At 43.0% G+C, this 18,351-nt stretch overlaps 1 protein-coding gene across 5 annotated transcripts in view; it reads right to left on the reverse strand.

Moving 5' to 3' along the window:
• Positions 1-1,907: 1,907 nt before the first annotated feature.
• Dnajc6 (DnaJ heat shock protein family (Hsp40) member C6) overlaps positions 1,908-18,351 on the reverse strand; it is a 151,463-nt gene continuing 135,019 nt past the window's right edge. For all 5 annotated transcript variants that reach the window (XM_057784111.1, XM_057784115.1, XM_057784112.1 and 2 more), the window contains 4 exons: positions 10,988-11,251; positions 8,794-8,936; positions 5,049-5,225; positions 1,908-4,250 (listed from right to left, as the gene is read on the reverse strand). In XM_057784111.1, the coding sequence (XP_057640094.1) occupies positions 4,149-4,250; positions 5,049-5,225; positions 8,794-8,936; positions 10,988-11,251 (686 nt within the window). In that variant the 3' untranslated portion in view covers positions 1,908-4,148. The remainder of the gene's footprint in view (positions 4,251-5,048; positions 5,226-8,793; positions 8,937-10,987; positions 11,252-18,351) is intronic.

Consider the following 18,351-nt stretch of genomic DNA (forward strand, 5'->3'; position numbering starts at 1 on the left):
ACAGCTATCCCATCTACAGAACCTACTAGCATCTGCCATTTTCCACATCCAGATCATACCCAAACCCCACCCCAAGAAGACAGGAAGAAGTGTTGGGGAGGAGGAGTTTCCAGAAGACTTTCCTGCTGTGGGACAATGCTCTGTACCCTGTCACTTGTATTTTAAATAAACGCTGATTGGCCAGTAGCCAGGCAGGAAGTATAGTTGGGGTGACCAGGTAGGAAGTAGAGATGGGGTGATGAGAATTTGGGGAAGAGGAAATGGTCAGTCTGTAGTCATCACCTAGAAAAAAAAGAGGAAACCAGACAGAGAAAACAAGATGTGACTGCCTCACTGAAAATGGTACCAAGCCACGAGGCTAACACAGACAAGAATTATGGGCTACTATAAGTTACAAGAGTTAATAAAAAGCCTGAGCTACTAGGTCAACCAGTTTATAATTAATGTAAGCCTCTGTGTGTTTATTTGGGACTAAACGGCTGTTGGACCTGGTGGGACAGAAACCTCAGTCAACACTTTCCTACTCCTTTGCCCATTTCTCAAACTTGAGGGCTCCCTGTAGTTCCAGCTTTAATACTATCAGTGCTACCCTGTCTTATCTATCTGTCATGAACAGTAGCAATATTATTGGTTAGGATCCATGTGATAACAATTTACATACACAGTCTCTAATTCTTCCACAGAGGAGCTGTGAAGAATCTATTTTACAAATGATAAAATCAGGACTCAGAGAGTATAAAGTATTTGTCAATAGAACAGATATTAAGTAGAAAAAAAATCAGGATTCAAAGCTATTCTTTTAGTTTCAAACCCATACGTAGCACTGTGCTACAAACTGTATGCCTTATTTTTAAGATAATAAAAACCTCTTGATTTGACCTACATTTTCTGGTCTGGTGCTTCCAGTATGGGAACTGACCTGTACTATGAAAACTTGCTCTGGAATTCAACTTTCATGATTTCTTACCAGGTGGTCTTACCAGTGGCACTGGTATTGACTTGAGCCTCTGAATCTAGACGCACAGACACAGTAGTGGCTCAAGTACTCTGGTACAGCATATCTACAAATGTTTCTGTCCTGTGGTAAAGTCCCAAATTATAGATCAGTCTCTATGACTCAACACACACACACACACACACAGAGCTGAAAATGTATTCATATTCTGGTGATGAGAATGGGATTTCTATGTTGATTCCTTTTTGCAACACAGTATCATTAGGCATGACCTCTGTGTATGTGTGTGTGTGTGTGTGTGTGTGTCTGTCTGTCTGTCTGTCTGTCATTTTGTCTCAGGGAATAAATGATACTGGGAGATGGAAGTGTAACTGTAGAATCTTGTCAGGTTACATTTTGATGGAAATGTATTCTGCACTTTTCTCATTCTTTATTTACCCTTACTGGTCCTTAAAAGCAAATCAGGTCAGCCGGTGGCTCTCAAGTTTGTCACTGCACTCCTTATCTCACTTGTTTGTTTCATTTTTTTAAAAGATTTCTTTTATTTTTAATCAGGCGTATGGGGGAGGTGGTGTGTGCACATCAGCAAAAGGGCCTGTGGAGACCAAATGAGGGCGTCAGATCTCTCCACAGCTGGAAAAGCCAAGACAGGTCCTGTGCAAGAGAAGAGTAAGAGGCACCTTTAACCACTGAGTCATCTCTCTAGCCCAGCAGTTCTCAACCTGTGGGGTCACAGCCCCTTTGGCAAACCTTTATCTCCAAAAACATGTGCATAATGATTCATAATGGTAGCAAAATTACAGTTATGCAGTAGCAACAAAAATAATTTTATGGTTGGGGGTCACCACAACATGAGGAACTGTACTAAAGGGTCAGAGCATTAGGAAGGTTGAGGACCACTGTTCCTAGCGTCTTATATCCCAGGTACAAAAATAACGTATATTTCCACAAGTATTTTTTATCCTTTTTAATATACATTACAAATATTTTAGAACAATGACATTTTGTGTTTACCGTATTTACAAAACAAAAATATATTACAATAAATATGGATGAGACAGTGGGTCCGACCAACAACAAGCTGTCACAACCAGGTATTTAAAAGGCATGCAGAACCTACCGGTCTGCACGTGTTAAAAGTTCTGAGACAGACAGGCGTCCAGACTCATAATGCATCTGGGAAAAAGAGGTGGGAAACCCCCAGGCTTAAGGAGGGGTTCTTTCTCATTGCTAATTGCATAACATTTAGTTGTATTGGAACCATGAACATTAATGAGCTATGCAAACATAATACAAAGCTAATATAGTTCTATTGTCTCAAAATGTACGTGACAGCCACATAATATCCTCTTAATTATTGTCATTATATACTGTAGTTCACACAATATCTACAAATGTGAATGAAGGAAAAAACAAAAACAAAAAGCTCAAAAAAAAAAAAAAAACAAAACAGGTCACAGCAACATTGTCTCACATTCCAATCTTAAATAGGACAAGCACATACTGGGTAAGACATCATTGTATACTACGTTAATAAATAACACCTAGGTTGTTATGGTTACTCTGAACAGTTTACAGCTGTATATTTATAAGACAGCATTTTTTTTTAAGAATTTCACATTATCAGTAAAAGGTAAAATAAAAAGAAGAACTTTTATAATTTAAAAAATAAAAGAGAAAGGAGAGAGATCTATACAGGACAAAAGTATTTCCGACATGCTGCCTTTCTGGTTCCGTTTGTCACAAGAATATTAAAACAGAAACAAACAAACAAAATGATTGTCTTCGAAAAACAACTCTTGGAAAGCTTTTCACAACAGTGAGTGTGACCTTTTTAAGATTAGAACGAATGTCCTTGGACCGCCTGCTCTGTGACTGTGCACAGTCTACATCTACATATGCATGTATGGACAGACAGATGCTGCACATGTGCTCACCAGGAGACCTAGTGAAGTCCCAGCTGTCCAAGCTGCTTACCCTGCAGAGCGGGAAGCACTGAACACAGGGCTGAAACGTGACCAGCTGTAGCTCTGAAAAAGCTTCATTCTTGCATATTCCCCCCTACAGGCATCCAACAGCAAACCCAGCGGATATAATCCAGGGAGGAGGGGGGATTCAGATTCACTGGATGGGTGGGAATCTGGTTCCCCAAACTGGCAAGCTATCCGACTGGATCTGAAGGCACACGCAGCTCTCTCCCCAAGGGAACCCTTCCCCTGCTAGTACTCAGCGTTGTCCTCTCTGCTTTACCCATAGCTCGTTACAAACCCCCAGAACACCAGATCCATCCAACTGTGAATGGGCCAAACCCGCCTTACAAACGGTCGCCCATGAAGAAGGTTTTCTTGATTAAGCAAAAGAAAGAACACTAAGCCAGGTGGCAGCCATTAGAAGGGGCTTTCAAACCAGTTTGGAGTTGTGGCGATGGTGGAAGTGTCCGAAGGTTTGTCTTTAGTCAACCACGGATTTTTTTTTTTTTTTTTTTTTTTAAGGGAAAGGGAGCCAGCAGCCCAACATCTGTGATGGGAAGTTGAACTTTGACATCTGAAGGCTCCTGGTTTCTTTAGCTATCCCGTGCTTGGGTTTGCAGCTCATCCAGGAAAAGTCAGGGGTAATGCCTAGACCTGCGAGATCACATTCCACCATTTAACCACTTCTTTCATTGTTAACTCTCTAGAGCAAAATACACACTCTAAAAGAGGTAGGGGCTCTAGTGAATTTCCATTGAGAAATGCTCGGTTGGTGATATCCATTGTTCACATTACATCTTTTAAAAACAAAACGCAAACAAAAATATCCCTAAATTAATTCCTTTAAACCATTACGTAGTCCAATCATCAAAACGTCCACTCATAAATCGTAATCTCGGACAATGAGAAGGATGTCATGCCTTCACCTTGGGTGGCCTCTGCCCCATTTCCCCAGGCAAAATGCTGAGGAGGCTTCCCAGAGGGCAAGCAGGAACGTCCTAACTCTGCAAGGTCAGCTTGCCAGAATTCCTCTCGGTGCTATGGACTTTAAGAAACCAAACTTTCACATTTCTGACCATGAGAAATGAATTCGTGAGGAACTTAACAGTTTAGGACTGGAAATACATTACTGGAATTTTTGGTTCATCTGTGAAAATCTCAGAACTGTGATACACATTAAGCATTAACACAGGGCTGCAGCCAGCATAGAAAAAGCTCACAGATTAATACAAGGGCTTCTGGCCTTGGTTTTCAAATTCAGACCAGGCATCGTTTAGCTCCATGAAAATCATCTTTGCATATTGTTCATAGGGTTGCCCAGTAGCCTAAAGAAAACAGAAAGCACAATTAGATGTTTAGCATTAAACTTATACTAAATTCACTAAGAATGTGGATTGTAATTAAAAATGTTCTTCCATTAAGACATTTCTTTTTCCAGCCTTCCTATATGAAATTCATTGTCAAGCACTGCTCTGGAGACTCACAGAGACTAAGAGAAACCTACCAGTAAGGAGAAAACAGGGAGCTTGTTGGGCAGCAAAAAAAAAAAAAAAAAAAAAATACATCTCATCGTTAATGAAAGCCCTATCTCTAGTTGACTGTATTTCCAAGCCCCCTTTTTCCAATTTCTATAAAGTTAAGGTCTTTGAGACTCATAATAGGGCAGTTTGCCCATTTCTCTGGACTCCAATTTCTCTTCTGACTGATTGAAGTCCAAGTACTAATGCTGTTTCCCACGAATTATTGTGTTTGGTCATAAGGAGTGCCGAGAGATGGGAACTGAACACGATTTCAAACATGCCGTCCCAAAGGCACCACAGTCATGACTTCATGTCACGCATCTGCCACCGTTAACACGCCAGCAGCGTGGGGTGCTTCAGTCTGAGGTGAATTCAGCCCAGAGGGAGCTAAAGTTCTGACCCTGTGGAGCCCTTATATGCACTCAGAATTTATTCAAACCCTAAGTATCAATGGTCACACACACTGACATTTTAAAAATAGTAAGTTTTGTTCAAGAAATGTCTTTACTCAATCAGCAAACGGTGAGCATGCTATTTTACCCCATGCTTCTCAACCCCAAAACAAGGACCGGACAAGTCTCTGACAGGGCAGGCCCTACCCACCTTGTCGGGGTGCACCACCAGCACAGCCCTCCTGTACACTTTCTTCACTTGCTCTGGTGTCACCAGGTCGGCCATGCCCACCGGCTTCCACTTGGTCTCCCCGGCCCACAGCACCGTGTGCATTGTAGAGAGCAGGGCTCTGATGTTTCGCTCTTTGCCTTCTATCCACTCCAGGATCTGCAAGCAGGAAATACGAAAGGGTTAAGACAGTCAAATACTTCCTGTCTACCGGGACTCTGAAGATCTACCCTGTTTCAGTAGAACTGAACAAGCGCCCCCTTCTAGCTGGAACACTCCCCACCTCCCACCTCACCCTTCCGGTGTACATCACTGTTCAAAACCTGTTCATGGACCTCAGAGTTCACCTCTGTGCTTTGAACTCCTTTCTCTCTGACTTCCTACAGATAATTATACACTCCTAACATATGAACTTCATGAGGTCACACCCGGACCTCCTTTGTTCCACGAACTAAATAAACCCTCCTTGCATGCAGGCCAACATTGTGCGAGAATGTAGCTCAGTGGTACCCTGGGTTTGACTCCCACCACAAGGGGGAAAAAATGTCACCTGCCCTACCATAAGTGGGCCATATTTGTCACACTTTATTGAACTTGTATGTCCACCTTTTCCTGCAGTCACATGGAGTTGTTTACAGAAAGGTACTGTTTATTATCGCGGTAGACCAGGAACCAAACACCAGCATCTCGAAAAGTTTATTACGTGACTTATGCAAACTAACAACCTTCATGATGTGATAAAGGAAGTGATTTAATGGCAGGTGCGGTGGTTTGAGTGAGAACGGCTCCCATAATCTCATATATATACACACGAGTTCTTGATCCCCAGTTGGTGGAAATGCCTGGGGAGGATTAGGAAGTGTGGCCTTGTTAAGAGAAGGTGTGGTCACTGAGGGAGGGTGAGTCTTAATTTTTTGAGTGGAGCCTATGCCATTCCCAGTTAACTCCTTCATTCCCTATTTCACACTTGTGGATCTGAAGTAAGCTCTCAGCTACCAGTCCAGAGCCATGCCTGCCTGCTGTTGGGCTCGCTGCCATGATGATCATGGATTCCACCTAGCCCTCTGGAACTGTGAGGCCCAATACACGCTCTCTTATGAAAATTGCCTTGGTCACGGTGTCTCTTCACAGCAATAGAAAAGTAACTAAAACAGAAGGAATCACGAATTGGCATCAGCATTTGACACGTGCCAAGCTTCAGTGGGTGGTGTTGGTGGACAACCGGTTCAGCTGTGGTTACTAATGGCTACCTTCCTCAGCAATGAAAATCCCATGCCAACCAAACAATCAAGCAGGGCTTTACAGACAACATGCCTTTCTCTTACAGAAAACTGTCTCTGTTTGCCTAATGAGCAGTGGTAATGGAAGTAGACAGCAAGAGAAGCAAGCAAAACCACAGGTCCTTCACTGCATTCAAGAAGGTCTCGAAGGATCCTTTTATGTACAACTGGTATTTAAATTTGCCAAGACATGAAGCAAAAGCACTGTAGTCTGTTGTTCTGAAGAAAATGTGAGTAGTCGCCCTGGGAGATGGCTCAACCTAGAGACACTGTGTGATTTTCAGCATTTTTAATGTCCTACTGTGAATGATTCAAGCTCTCCAACAGAGATAAGCCTTAGAACACTGTTGTTTTTAACAAAATCTCAATCGTTTGATTTTATCAGTAAAGACTTTGGAAGCCAGATGCTGGGGTGAACGCCTGCTAGCTCAGAGAGGCAGAGAAAGCACCCAGCTGACCTTCCTCCTCACCTGGCAGCCCAGGAGCCTCCCACCTTCTCCACACTGTCTCAAACAAGACTCTTCAAACTGAGTGTACCTCCCATCTACTTCCTGTGTGCTCTCTGTCCGTCCTCCTGACTCCCTCTTACTCTCTATGGCTTTTTTCTTAATAAGCCCATGTTTACTTCTTGCCAACTGGTTGCTTGACCTATGGTTGATTTATTTAATCCTGTTTGTGATATTCAAGCGGAAAGATCTTGGATTAAATGTGTGTACTAGGGCTGAGCCACACCACTACTAGAAACAGGTTTGCTCCAGGAAATAACACAATCTTCGGGTTCAAAGGGTGCTCAGATGTCCTGCAACATAACTCATTGATCTTTATGTATTCATCAATAACCCCACCCCATTCATCTTCAGAACCACCTTCTGCCTCCAGGTTGATCTGCATCCAGTTGTCCACGCTACAGCCTCACCCGTGAAGAACTCCCTTATCAACGAGTTAAGGAACTGGATTCACTGAGTGACAAACCTCTATTTTAAAGTGCAAAAACAACAACAACAACAAAATCATTCTCCTTTCCCTCAAACGAATTCTCACCAGAACTTTAGAATCAAAAACAGATGTTTTGTTTTGTTTTTTGTTTTAAGAACTTCTTTAGCTTAAAAATGGGAGGAGGGTATAGCAGAGGTCACAGTCCTCACCATCATCAGCCTTCCTTTCCTCAGTCTATACAAATCTCATGCCTGATTGTCTCCAGAATGATAAATCCTGAGCACAGGAATATTCCTCTCCTGATCACCAGAGAACCGAAACCTGGTTTTAGTCCACCAAGAACAACAGAAAGTTCTCAAGGTGGCAGAAAACACAGGGTGAATTGTTCTTACCAAGCTCTAATGACCCATATTTACAATCTAAAGGCTTCTGAACTATATAAAGTCAAATATCATTGTTCATCTGGTGGGCAAATATAAGAAATCTGTATTACCAAACCACAGACTAAAATGTGTTTATTGAAGCAATTAAGCATCGTGCACAGACCTTCCCAAAGCTACTTTGCTACTGAAGATCAGGACTGTCTTCAAACCACAGCTTCAGAGACCTACAGTAATACAGTGACTGCCGGAAGGAAACACCCTTCATAGTTGATATGGTTGGTATCCCACTCTGGAGTCAATGTTGTGTTTTAACGCTCAAAGTAGTGCATGGCATTAGGAGGCAGGACCCTTATGGGTGTTAAGATTTAATTGTCCTCCCCAGGCTCTTGTTTTGAGCACCTGAGGTGTGGGAGGTCCTTCTGTCTATGTGTTGGTTTTATTGGCTAATGAATAAAGAAACTGTCTTGGCCTGTGATAGGGCAAAAGAATAGAGCTAGGTGGGGAAAACTAAACTGAAGACTGGGAGAAAGGAGGCAGAGTCAGAGAGAAGCCTTGGAGTCGCTGCCAGAGTCAGACATGCTGAAACCTTGCTGGTAGGACATGAGCCTCATGGTAAAATATGAAATAATGGAGATGGGTTAATTCTAGATTTAAGAACTAGTTAGCAATACACTTAAGTAATTGGCCAAGCAGTGATTTAAATAATATAGTTTCTGTGTGATTATTTTGGGAGTCTGGGCAGCCAGGAAACAAACACGCAGCCTCCTTACTACATACCTGTTCACCAGTGGATGGTCTTTGGGAGACTATGGAACCTGTAGAGGGCTTAGCTAGTAGAAGTAGCTCCCTAGGAGTGGGCCTTCAAAGGTTCTACCTGTTGCCCTCTTGCTTCAGTACTTCTCTCCGATCTTCCTGTCCACTTCCAAGTGAACAGTCACCCTGCACACTCCCACTGCCAGGCCTTTCCTGTCACCATAAACTGAAATCTCCATGAGGCAAAACAAGTTGTTTCTTTCAAGTATTTAGTCCCTAGTGACCAACACAAAGGCAACAAATACAGAGGTGAATGGACAGACATGACTTCGTTGCACATCTTTGTCCTATAGGATAACCAAGGGGCTCACTCACCTTTAATTTCTCAGGATCCATTTCCTTAGCCATTTCTTCCTTTCTCATCTCAGCTATTGTCCGAGGCCCCTTCTTGTCTTTGTGGGCATTGAACCCTTGACTAGAAAGCAGGTCTTCAAAGTCAGCAGCCTTTTGTTTCCCTTCTGTAACACAATGTGTGGAAACCATCACAACTTTCATTCTTAAACAGGTCAGACCCTCACTTCACGGGAGAACGGGGCTTCAAAGTAGCTTTTCATACTTCCATCCTCTTCCCACCTGCCTCGTGCAGAACACTAAAGGCTCTGTGTAACAAATGAGGAAAATGGAAGGCTAGGGAACCAAAAGAGCCTGTCCAGAATCACACAACATGTCCATGGAAAGCATAGGACTGGAGTCTGGAAATGCCTATTTCATCTCCAGTGTAACCTTGCAGACAAAGATACTCATGATTCTATCACAATTACAACAAACTGGTGTCAGAGATTAGACAAGAGCATAGATAGATTCAAGTCCTGGACATCCTCCCTGCTATCACTTCCCTGTCTCTACCCAGCTGATGACTTCACTGGGTCATAGTTCCCTTCCCCAGCAAGTCAGGTTGGGAACTAAATCTCTCTCGGTCTTTCCTGGAAACAATGCTACGTATCTGAAACCCAGCTATGACCAAAGGGGCACTGGAGATATCTATACCTCAGTTTCTTAGGTATAGATATCTTCTATACCTTCATTCTAGAGAATGAAGATGGTGTTAACAATACAGTGTTGTCATGAGAAAGAGCTAAATGCGTGCCTGGTTATCTCAGTGTTCATTTGAAAACAAAACTAAACAAAACCATAACAGCCCATGTAGTCAGTAGTAATCAACCCAAGGTATTTTTGTTCCCGGTTGGGAAAGTTCTGCCATCTATATTCTAAAGAAGCCACATTCACATGTGTGCACACCAAAATTAAATGCTCCTAGGAGACACTCACCCTCTAACTACTCAAAAACAAAATGAAGGGGATGCCATGCGGCTCAACAGAATTGCCCAGAGGATCTCCCTGCTAGCAAAAGGCTAAACATGATGTCATACATTCCCAGCACGTGCATTTCCGTCACAGCAGTGCTGTGAGCAACACTGGGGTTATGGGCAGCTGGAAGTGACAGCAGTGCCAAACGACTGGGAATCAAGTCCCAGCTCTCACAAGTTTCAAGAAACTGAGAAATTACTTTAGAGATCTACCTCACAGTTCCACGTCTGGAACAGAGGATTGGTTTTGAAGATACACATGGAACTGCCTGGGAAACCCCTGTACGTAGTACGCTCTCAATACATGTTAACCACTGTGAAGAAAGAGGGTCACCTTTATCCATGGTCCTCGAAGGGAATCATCAAATTAACTGAGATGCCAAGTGTACTGACACTATCTGACAAACTCAATTGTAATAGATACTATTTTTACCTCAATGACAAGAATCTCATCTAGTGGGGCTAGGGAGACAGCTCAGCAGTTAAGAGCATTTGCTGCCGTGACAGAGGACCTGGGTTCGATTCCCAGCACTTACAATGTGGTCCATAACCACCTATAACTCCAGTTCCAGGGAATCTGAAGCCCTTTCTGACTTCCTTGGACAACTGGCATGTACCTGGCATACATGCATACACATAACCGAATATCCATACATATAAAATACAATAAATCTTTAAAAATATGTTTTGCTTTTAATCCAATCTAGGACATCTTCCGGTCCTAGGCAGTGGCACCATCACAGGTACCCTCAAACTCAGGAATCTGCCAACCACCTTTCTCACAGAAATCCAAGAAGAAAACCGAATGCGATTTTGACAGGTTCCAATCTTTTTCTCCTAAGAATACTTTCTTTCTTCCAAAGGCTATAGTTCTCTGTTCCATTTATCCATTCAATCAACATGTATAAAGATTTACAATACAGCAAGTGCTATGCTAGGTTCAAAAACCTATGACAAATGTCTTCCTTCCTACTCCAGCATGGAGAAGGAAAGACCGAGTGAGCCACAGTCACATGACACCTACATGGGGTCATGTTAGACCCAGGTGCTCCACACACAGTACTGGGGGTGTGGATCACCTGATATCTCTTCAGCTCTTAAGACAGTCCCATAAACAATAGGATTGGTTTTGGTCTCTTTCAGACATAACGTCCCCATCACGGGCAGGTCACCAGACACCAGTTTCAGCTCTTCATCCTCACCTAAATTAGAAGATCCTTTCCCACGTTCGCTCTGTCCCGCAGGCATAGCTGAGAAGCTCACGTTGTAATTGGGTCGGTTCTGCGGGGAGGAGTGAGGCATACCGGATGGAGGCTTAGGCTGCGCCTGTTGCCAGTTATAGCCCGCAGGCTGCTGCCACCCTCCACCCATCGGCTGGGGGGATGCTTTCTGCGGTGAGCTGAGAGGTGGAAACCCTCCGCCTAGTCCAGTTGGTGTGGTAGGTTTGCTGGCAAAGGAAGAGCTACCTATGGAGGAAAAGGGAGAGAGGCGGTAAGGCTCTTTGCAGTAGCTTCAAACTCACATCACGAGGCATTGCTTGCAATGATATCAGTGGAAACGTCTTTGGGTGGTAACAGAATTCACCTCCCTAAGAGGTAAAGAAATCACAGGCGTGTCTGCATATCCATTATTTCCTTATTTAGCCCAGTGAGACTTTAAGGTAGTATCCTTGCCTCATTCATTTCTTCACATGAACAAAAAGCAACCAGGAAAACTTTAGTGGACTTTTTCTACAACAGCCAGCATACAGCAGAACACTCAAAATAGACCATTGAGTCCAAGCCAGAAGAGTCAGACTGTGTCACTCTGCTCAGCCTGCCCTGCTCTAAGCAAGTTTTATTTCTTTACTAGAGTCAAAACTACCAAGTGACAAGAACAGGGGATAAAACAAACGGCCTCTTTAAGGTTCTGCTTAAATGTCAGTTATGAGGATTATCATTTGCTATAAGGAAAAGCTGGGTTAGGACACAAGAGCAACACAAGTTGAAAATTTACAGCTAGGTTCCAATTTCACACTGCTTGCCTTCCTTTGCAGGAGGGCTGGCATTGGTGGAGGTCAAATGAGAACCTGAAATAACATGTTCTCCACTGATCCTTCAAAGAGCCGAAATCGTGATGATACTAAAACAATCAAGACTCACGGAGCTCTTCAGAGCACACAAGTGTCAGCCAGAAGTATCCCTGGATGGGTTCAAAGAAGAGGGACTCAAAGCTAAGGTTCGTGGGCAAGCTCGCGATCACACAGCTGGTTAATGGAATGCCCTGACCGCGGGCATCTTACCTCTGCGCCTCTGTACCCAGAGTCTCAAGTTCCTCTCAAGGCTCTGAGCTGCTACGAAACTCACCCCTTACTTTGTCTTCGTTCTACAGCTACGCCCTTTCATCTGGACCCTGAAACTGCTCTTCCCTTTCACGCTAGGATGCTGTGTTATAGCTACTGAACTTTGAGTCAATCTGTTGGAGTCCGGCAGTGGCACTGGTGTCCCATCCACTCTTGGACGCATGTATTCTGAGTCACCCACCAGCGGTTGTTGGATGGCTGCCACGTGCCAGGTACTGTCGGGAACTGGCGCTATCCACAAACAAGGCTCTCTGCTTTTCTAAAGCTAGATGAATTTCTTTTTATTTCTGTGAGCTTCCATTTTCTCAGCTACAAAATGACTACGTCTTTATCTGATGTACAGCATAAACATACAACCAGTTCCAGGAGTGCTTCACGGTCCCTGAATTAAGTAAACTCAGGTACACTACACGTCACAAAACAAGGTCAACCACATGTATGACACACTGTAAGGGACTCAATAAGCATTTGGCCATAGAACACAATATTTGCAGGCTGTTACGCTATCATATCACTGCCCCTGTCATTTTCTGTCACCACCCCATTTTCTGAGGCAAAAGCTTACTATGTAACCCTACATGGTCTAAAACTCCCTATGTATGCCAGGCTGGCCACCATCCTCCTGCCTCAACCTGGAACGCAGCCAACACCAGCAGGTTCTGCTTGCTGCTGTCATTTGACAACATACAACAAGAAGCCCTCTTCAGGGGCCCCCTGGACCCTCTTGTCCCTAGCACATCAACGCATATGTAAGGCTAGGCATTCATTCTGTATTGTGGCTTATTTTATATTTTAAGAATGCTCACTTGATTCTAAATACATCTGTTCATCATTTTAACATTTGATTTATCTCCTACACAAAGGAGGAAAAACACCCATGAACTAAAGGCATCTTCCAGATTCTCACTCCAGCCATCACTTGTCCGTTCATTTAGGAACCACTTTGAGCATCTTCTACACGCCAGGCTATGGACCCAGCAATGAAGTGGTGGGTGCTGATACCGCTCTCCTGGGGCCTGTCAATGTTGTGTGGCTTTGTAACACCTAACCTGGCAAAGTAAGTCATGCTTACATGCAACAACAATTCTATATCCTGATGCTATCAAAGCAGTGAGCTGCCTGAGACAGCATAGCTGCTGGGCCCAGATCACAGCCATCCCGCAAGAGCCGAAGAAGGCACAGCTTTCAACCTTGGCTGTGCATCACAATCATCTAGGAAATCTCTCATTCGATGTCTCACCTAGCACAGCACCTACACAGTGGTTATTCTATCTCTGATTAACGTTTCTCTGCCCTATCATACTGTAGGATTCCCTGGGAAGGAATGCTGTCTGCCACCAGTCAGCATTGCATCCAGAGTGCTTAGCGGAGGGCATATAATCACAAATACCCAGCAGATGAGGAAACTGAAGCTTATTGGTTGAAAATGGAGGTGGTCTCTCTCTCTCTCTAGGACCTCCTAGCAAGTCTGAGAGGATTAAAAATCCCCCATCTTTCATCTTCTCTTTTGACCCACCACCCACTTCTACTCGTTTCCTCTATGAAATGGCAAGTGGTTTCCACCATTACTGAATTCAGACTGTCTTCCTTAAAGACAAAACTAACTGCTTCCTGGATTTGCACACAAGGTACAGTAAAACAGTTCTGAAGTCTTTCTTGGGTGGGCCTTACCTTCCCAAACCCCACTTCTCCCACTCCTATCTCCACAGAGCCTTACCTTCCCAACCCCACTTCTCCCACCCCTATCTCCACAGAGCCCAGGCCATCTGACAAGCAGTCCTTTTAGATATTTAGATATTCCCTCCCCTCTGACCGGACGCCTTTCTCTGCCCACACTTAGAAGCCACCATTGTCACCCTCTCCCATTCTTGGACTCTGGCTTGAGTGATCTCAGATCAAAGGTGAACTTCTTCAGTCGCTAGCTCCTTTCAGAGAGCCACCGTGTACCCCAGAAGGGAGCTGCTGGACCTCACCAGGCTTCCTTCCTGACACAGCCGCGTGTAGGCCAGTTACATCGGAATACACAGTGAGGAGTCAGGCAATGATGTTTGCATTAGAACTGGTTCAGTCGAGGCCTCTGTCTTGTTTTTTTCTGAGTTAGTGCTGTATTTTTTGGATGCTTACTTCTTATTCTCAGAAAACTCTTCTAATGAGCCCAAATTTTAGCTTATAAATATTGCTGCATTTCCAAAGTAACAATGAACTCAAGCTGTGCGTGCAGGCTCCTTGTTGGTGGTGATACAGGTTTGCTACTCTGAAACTAGCAGTGCTGTCTAATTATAAACTGCAATCCGAGGAAATGCAAGGAGAACTAGGAGAAGGCAAGGAAGAACTCAGGGAGGTGGATTAACTGTATACACAGAGAGAGAGACACCCGCATATATGCACACACATGTGCACACACATAACAACAAACCTTTCTCCTGGAAGGGAAAGAAATAACAGGCCACCAATGATCATCCTTAGTACTCAGATCTTGGTTTCTAAATTTTATCCCCCAGAGGAATGAATACAGACACCTTACAAAAAGCTAGAGTTTGGTGTAGAAGCTCAGGAAATGCCTGAACATCCCTCTATTTCATTTAGGGGTGCCTCTGCCTTTCACTTGATAAAATTGAGTGAAAAAGACACAGAAGGCAAAGTATTCCTAAAAACAAACCAATGACAGGAAGACTGACAAAATAAATAATGTTAGAAGTGGCTGATAGCCCACTGAACCAAAAGAACCCATTAGTCTATCCTGACGATAGCGATGAGTGACAGAAATGATAGACAGATAAACAGAAAGTAAATGGGTGGAGACAGACAGACACATACATATGTACATACATACAAAGACAGACAGACAGAGAGACAGAAAGGATAAATAGATGGATGGGAAAGGGAGGAGGAGAGGAAAGAGGGAAGAAATAGGGAGAGAGAAAGAGGGAGGGAGCGAGATGGAGGAGGGCGGGATGGGGATGAGGAGGGAGGAAGAGGGAAGGAAAGGGAGAGAAAGAAGCAGAGGGATCCTTGCAGTAAAATGTCAGCTCATTAATACAATGAGAGAAGCTCACAATGGATGATACATGGTTTTTTCTTTTCTAGAAACTGCCACACCAACTTCCACAGTGACCACTAGTTTATATTCCCACCAGTGATGTCCAAAGTTCCCTTTTGTTCATATCCTCACCAGCATTTGCTTTTATTTGTCTTCTTCATGATCATCCTGCTTAGGATGCAATGTATGCCATTTTAGATTTAATTCCTCTGATGCCTCGTGGGATTGAACGTATTTCCATATCTTTCATTGGGTATTTTTACCTTATCTTTTGAAATCTGTTCATTTTTATTTGGTCCATTTACTGAGTCTGCTTTATTTTATGTATAGAGTTTTTTTAGTTCTTTGCATATTCAAGATATGAATCCTATGTCAGATATAAACCTAGCGAAATTGTTCAATTCTGTAGGCTGTGTCTTGATTCCACTAACTTTCCCTTTGATGTACAGAAGCTTGTCAATCTCTTAAGGCCCCACGGTAAAGTTTGGGTAATAGTCCCCAGCAACTGCAGTCTGGAGAAAGTCCTTATCCATGCAGATATCTTGAAAAGAAGTTTTTTTCTACTTTTTTCTCCTAATAGTGTCAGAGTTTCAGGACTTCTATGAAGGTCATTGACCCACTTGGAGTTGGTTTTTGTGGAACCTGAAATATAGGGATTTATTTTCCTTTTTGTATAGGTGGAGATCCTGTTTTCTTAGTACCATTTGTTCAAAACTCTGTCCTTGCCACAATATGCATCTTTGTCATCCTTGTCAAACAAAACCAAAACCCTGTGGCTGTAGCTCCGCGGACTCACTTCTTGGCACTCTACTTCACTGACTCACAGTCCCAGCTCTGTGTCCGCCCCAGGCTCTTTCTATTACTATGGCTATGCAATATAACATGAAATCAGGTATGGCTATATCTGCAGTAGTATTAGTGCTGTTCAAGATTTCTTTGGATATCTGTGTTCTTCTGTGTCTCCATATGTGTTTTATTTCTGTGAAGAGCGGCATTAGAATTTTGATTGGGGTTGCATTAAATCTATAGATTGCTTTTTGTAGGATGGCCATTTTTGCATTAGTTCTTTCCAGTCCATAGGCATGAGAGATCTTTTCATCTTCTCGTGTCTCCCTCAGTTTCTTTCACAAATAATTTAAGGTTTTCATTGTGGATATCTCTCACTTCCTTGATGAGTTTATTCCGAGGGTGTTTTGGGATTTTGTTGTTGCTCTTGGGGCACTGTGAGTGGGATCTGTTCCCTTTATTTTTGTCTCAGCAGGTGTGGTGGTCTGAAAGAAAACGGTCCCCAAAGGGAGCGGCACTATTAGGAGGTGTGGCCTTGGAGGAGACACGTCACTGTGGGGGTGGGGTTTGAGGTCTGTTTCGCTCAAATTTCCTTCAGTGTGATTGTCAGTCAACTTTCTGTTGCCTACAAGATGTAGGGCTTTTGGCTATTTTCCAAGCACATCTGTCTCCACACTGCCATGTTCCCCATCATGATGATAATGAACTGAACCTCTGAAACTGTAGGCGAGCCCTATTAAACGTTTTCCTCATAAGAGTTGCCATAGTCATAGTGTCTCTTCATAGGAATAGGAACCCTAACTAAGATAGCATGTATATTATTGGGATACAGGATGGATATTGACTTTATTTGGCATTTTTTTTATCCTGCTATTTTGATGAAAGTATTTATCAGCTCTAAGAGTTTTCTGGTGGCGTCTTTTTGGTCTCTAATATATAGAATATAACAAATAAGTATGCTTTGACTTCTTCCTTGTCTATTTATATCCCTTTTAACTCATTTTTCTGTCTTATTACTCTGGCTGAGACTTCAAGCACTATATTGAATAAGAGTGGAGAAATCAGACATCTTTGTCTTATTTTTGGTCTTAGGAGGAATGCTTTGAGTTTTTGCTCTATTTAGTACTGGCTACAGGTTTGTCATATAGACTATGTTAAGATATGATTCCCTCCCTTCTTAGCTCTTCAAACACTATATCATCAAAGGATGTTGGATTGTATCAAGAATCTGTAATTGAGTCCATTTATGTGAAGCATTATATTTATTGACTTACATATGTTGAACCATCCTTGCATTTCTGGAATGAAGTTAAATTGATCACAGTAAATGATCATTTTTATGTGAATTCAGTTTCCAAATATTTTACTAGAATTTTTTTCACCTAACTTCATCAGGGAGGTTGACCCATAATTTTCTTTTACTGTTGTTGTTGTGTTTTTATCTGATTTAGATAACAGGATAAAATTGGTTCCTGGGTGTGCACCTTTCTTTTAATTTCACAGAAAGCTCTGAGCAGAGTTTGCAGGTGTTACAGCCCTGGAGAGAAAGGTACGCTGACTATCAGAAGTCAGATTCTCCCCGCAGGTGCTAGAGATCTAGAGGGAAAGGTATCCTGACTCGTCAGGAAGTCAGGCTACCTAAAGCTGGGTTATTGTGGGAGATGGTCTCCCCACAGGATGTGGCAATCCTCCTCTCTGAGAGAGTCACTACAGCTGAGCTCTATCCCAGTCTGCTAAGAGAGTTTCCCAGCAGAGATTCTGATCTGCTCTGGGCAAAATAAGGTCTTCACCCAAAACTCTTTCAAGAGATTTGTTTGAGAGGAAGGAGTCCAGGAGAGTGGCTGCCTCTTCCAGGGTAGAGAAGGGTAGTTGCCAACTGAACAGGCACGGGATATATAGGGTTTCTTAGGGGTGGAATTTTTCCAGGGAGAAGATTTTCAGAAAGGGAATTGGTCAGATTTCAACCTTTTTGAGTTTGGACAAGCTAGATTGGTTAGATTTCTTGCTCACGGGTTAGTTGGTTTTCCTGCTCAGGAATTGGTTGGCTTCATGCTCAATTGGTTAGGAGCAGATTTGGCTCTGATTTCAGGGCCAAAATAAGTTTCTTTCATTGGCTCTAGTTTCATGATCATGATAGGTTTCTTTGGCTGGCCCTTTTATCCTACAGGGTTGGTACTACTTACTCTGCAATGATATACCGGTATAATGACATAATTTTGCCATGAATACATGTGGGCCTGAGTTTCTCAGTTGTAGATTGTTTGTTTTTGGATTACTGTTTCACTTTCCTTGCTTGTTAGAGAGCTGTTGAATTGCTTCTCATCTTTATTTAACTTTGTTAGGTCAAATCATCCAAAAACCATTTCTTTTAGGGTTTCCACTTTAGTGGAATACATGTT

Source organism: Chionomys nivalis, chromosome 11, assembly GCF_950005125.1.
Source record: "Chionomys nivalis chromosome 11, mChiNiv1.1, whole genome shotgun sequence".
NCBI lineage: Eukaryota > Metazoa > Chordata > Mammalia > Rodentia > Cricetidae > Chionomys > Chionomys nivalis.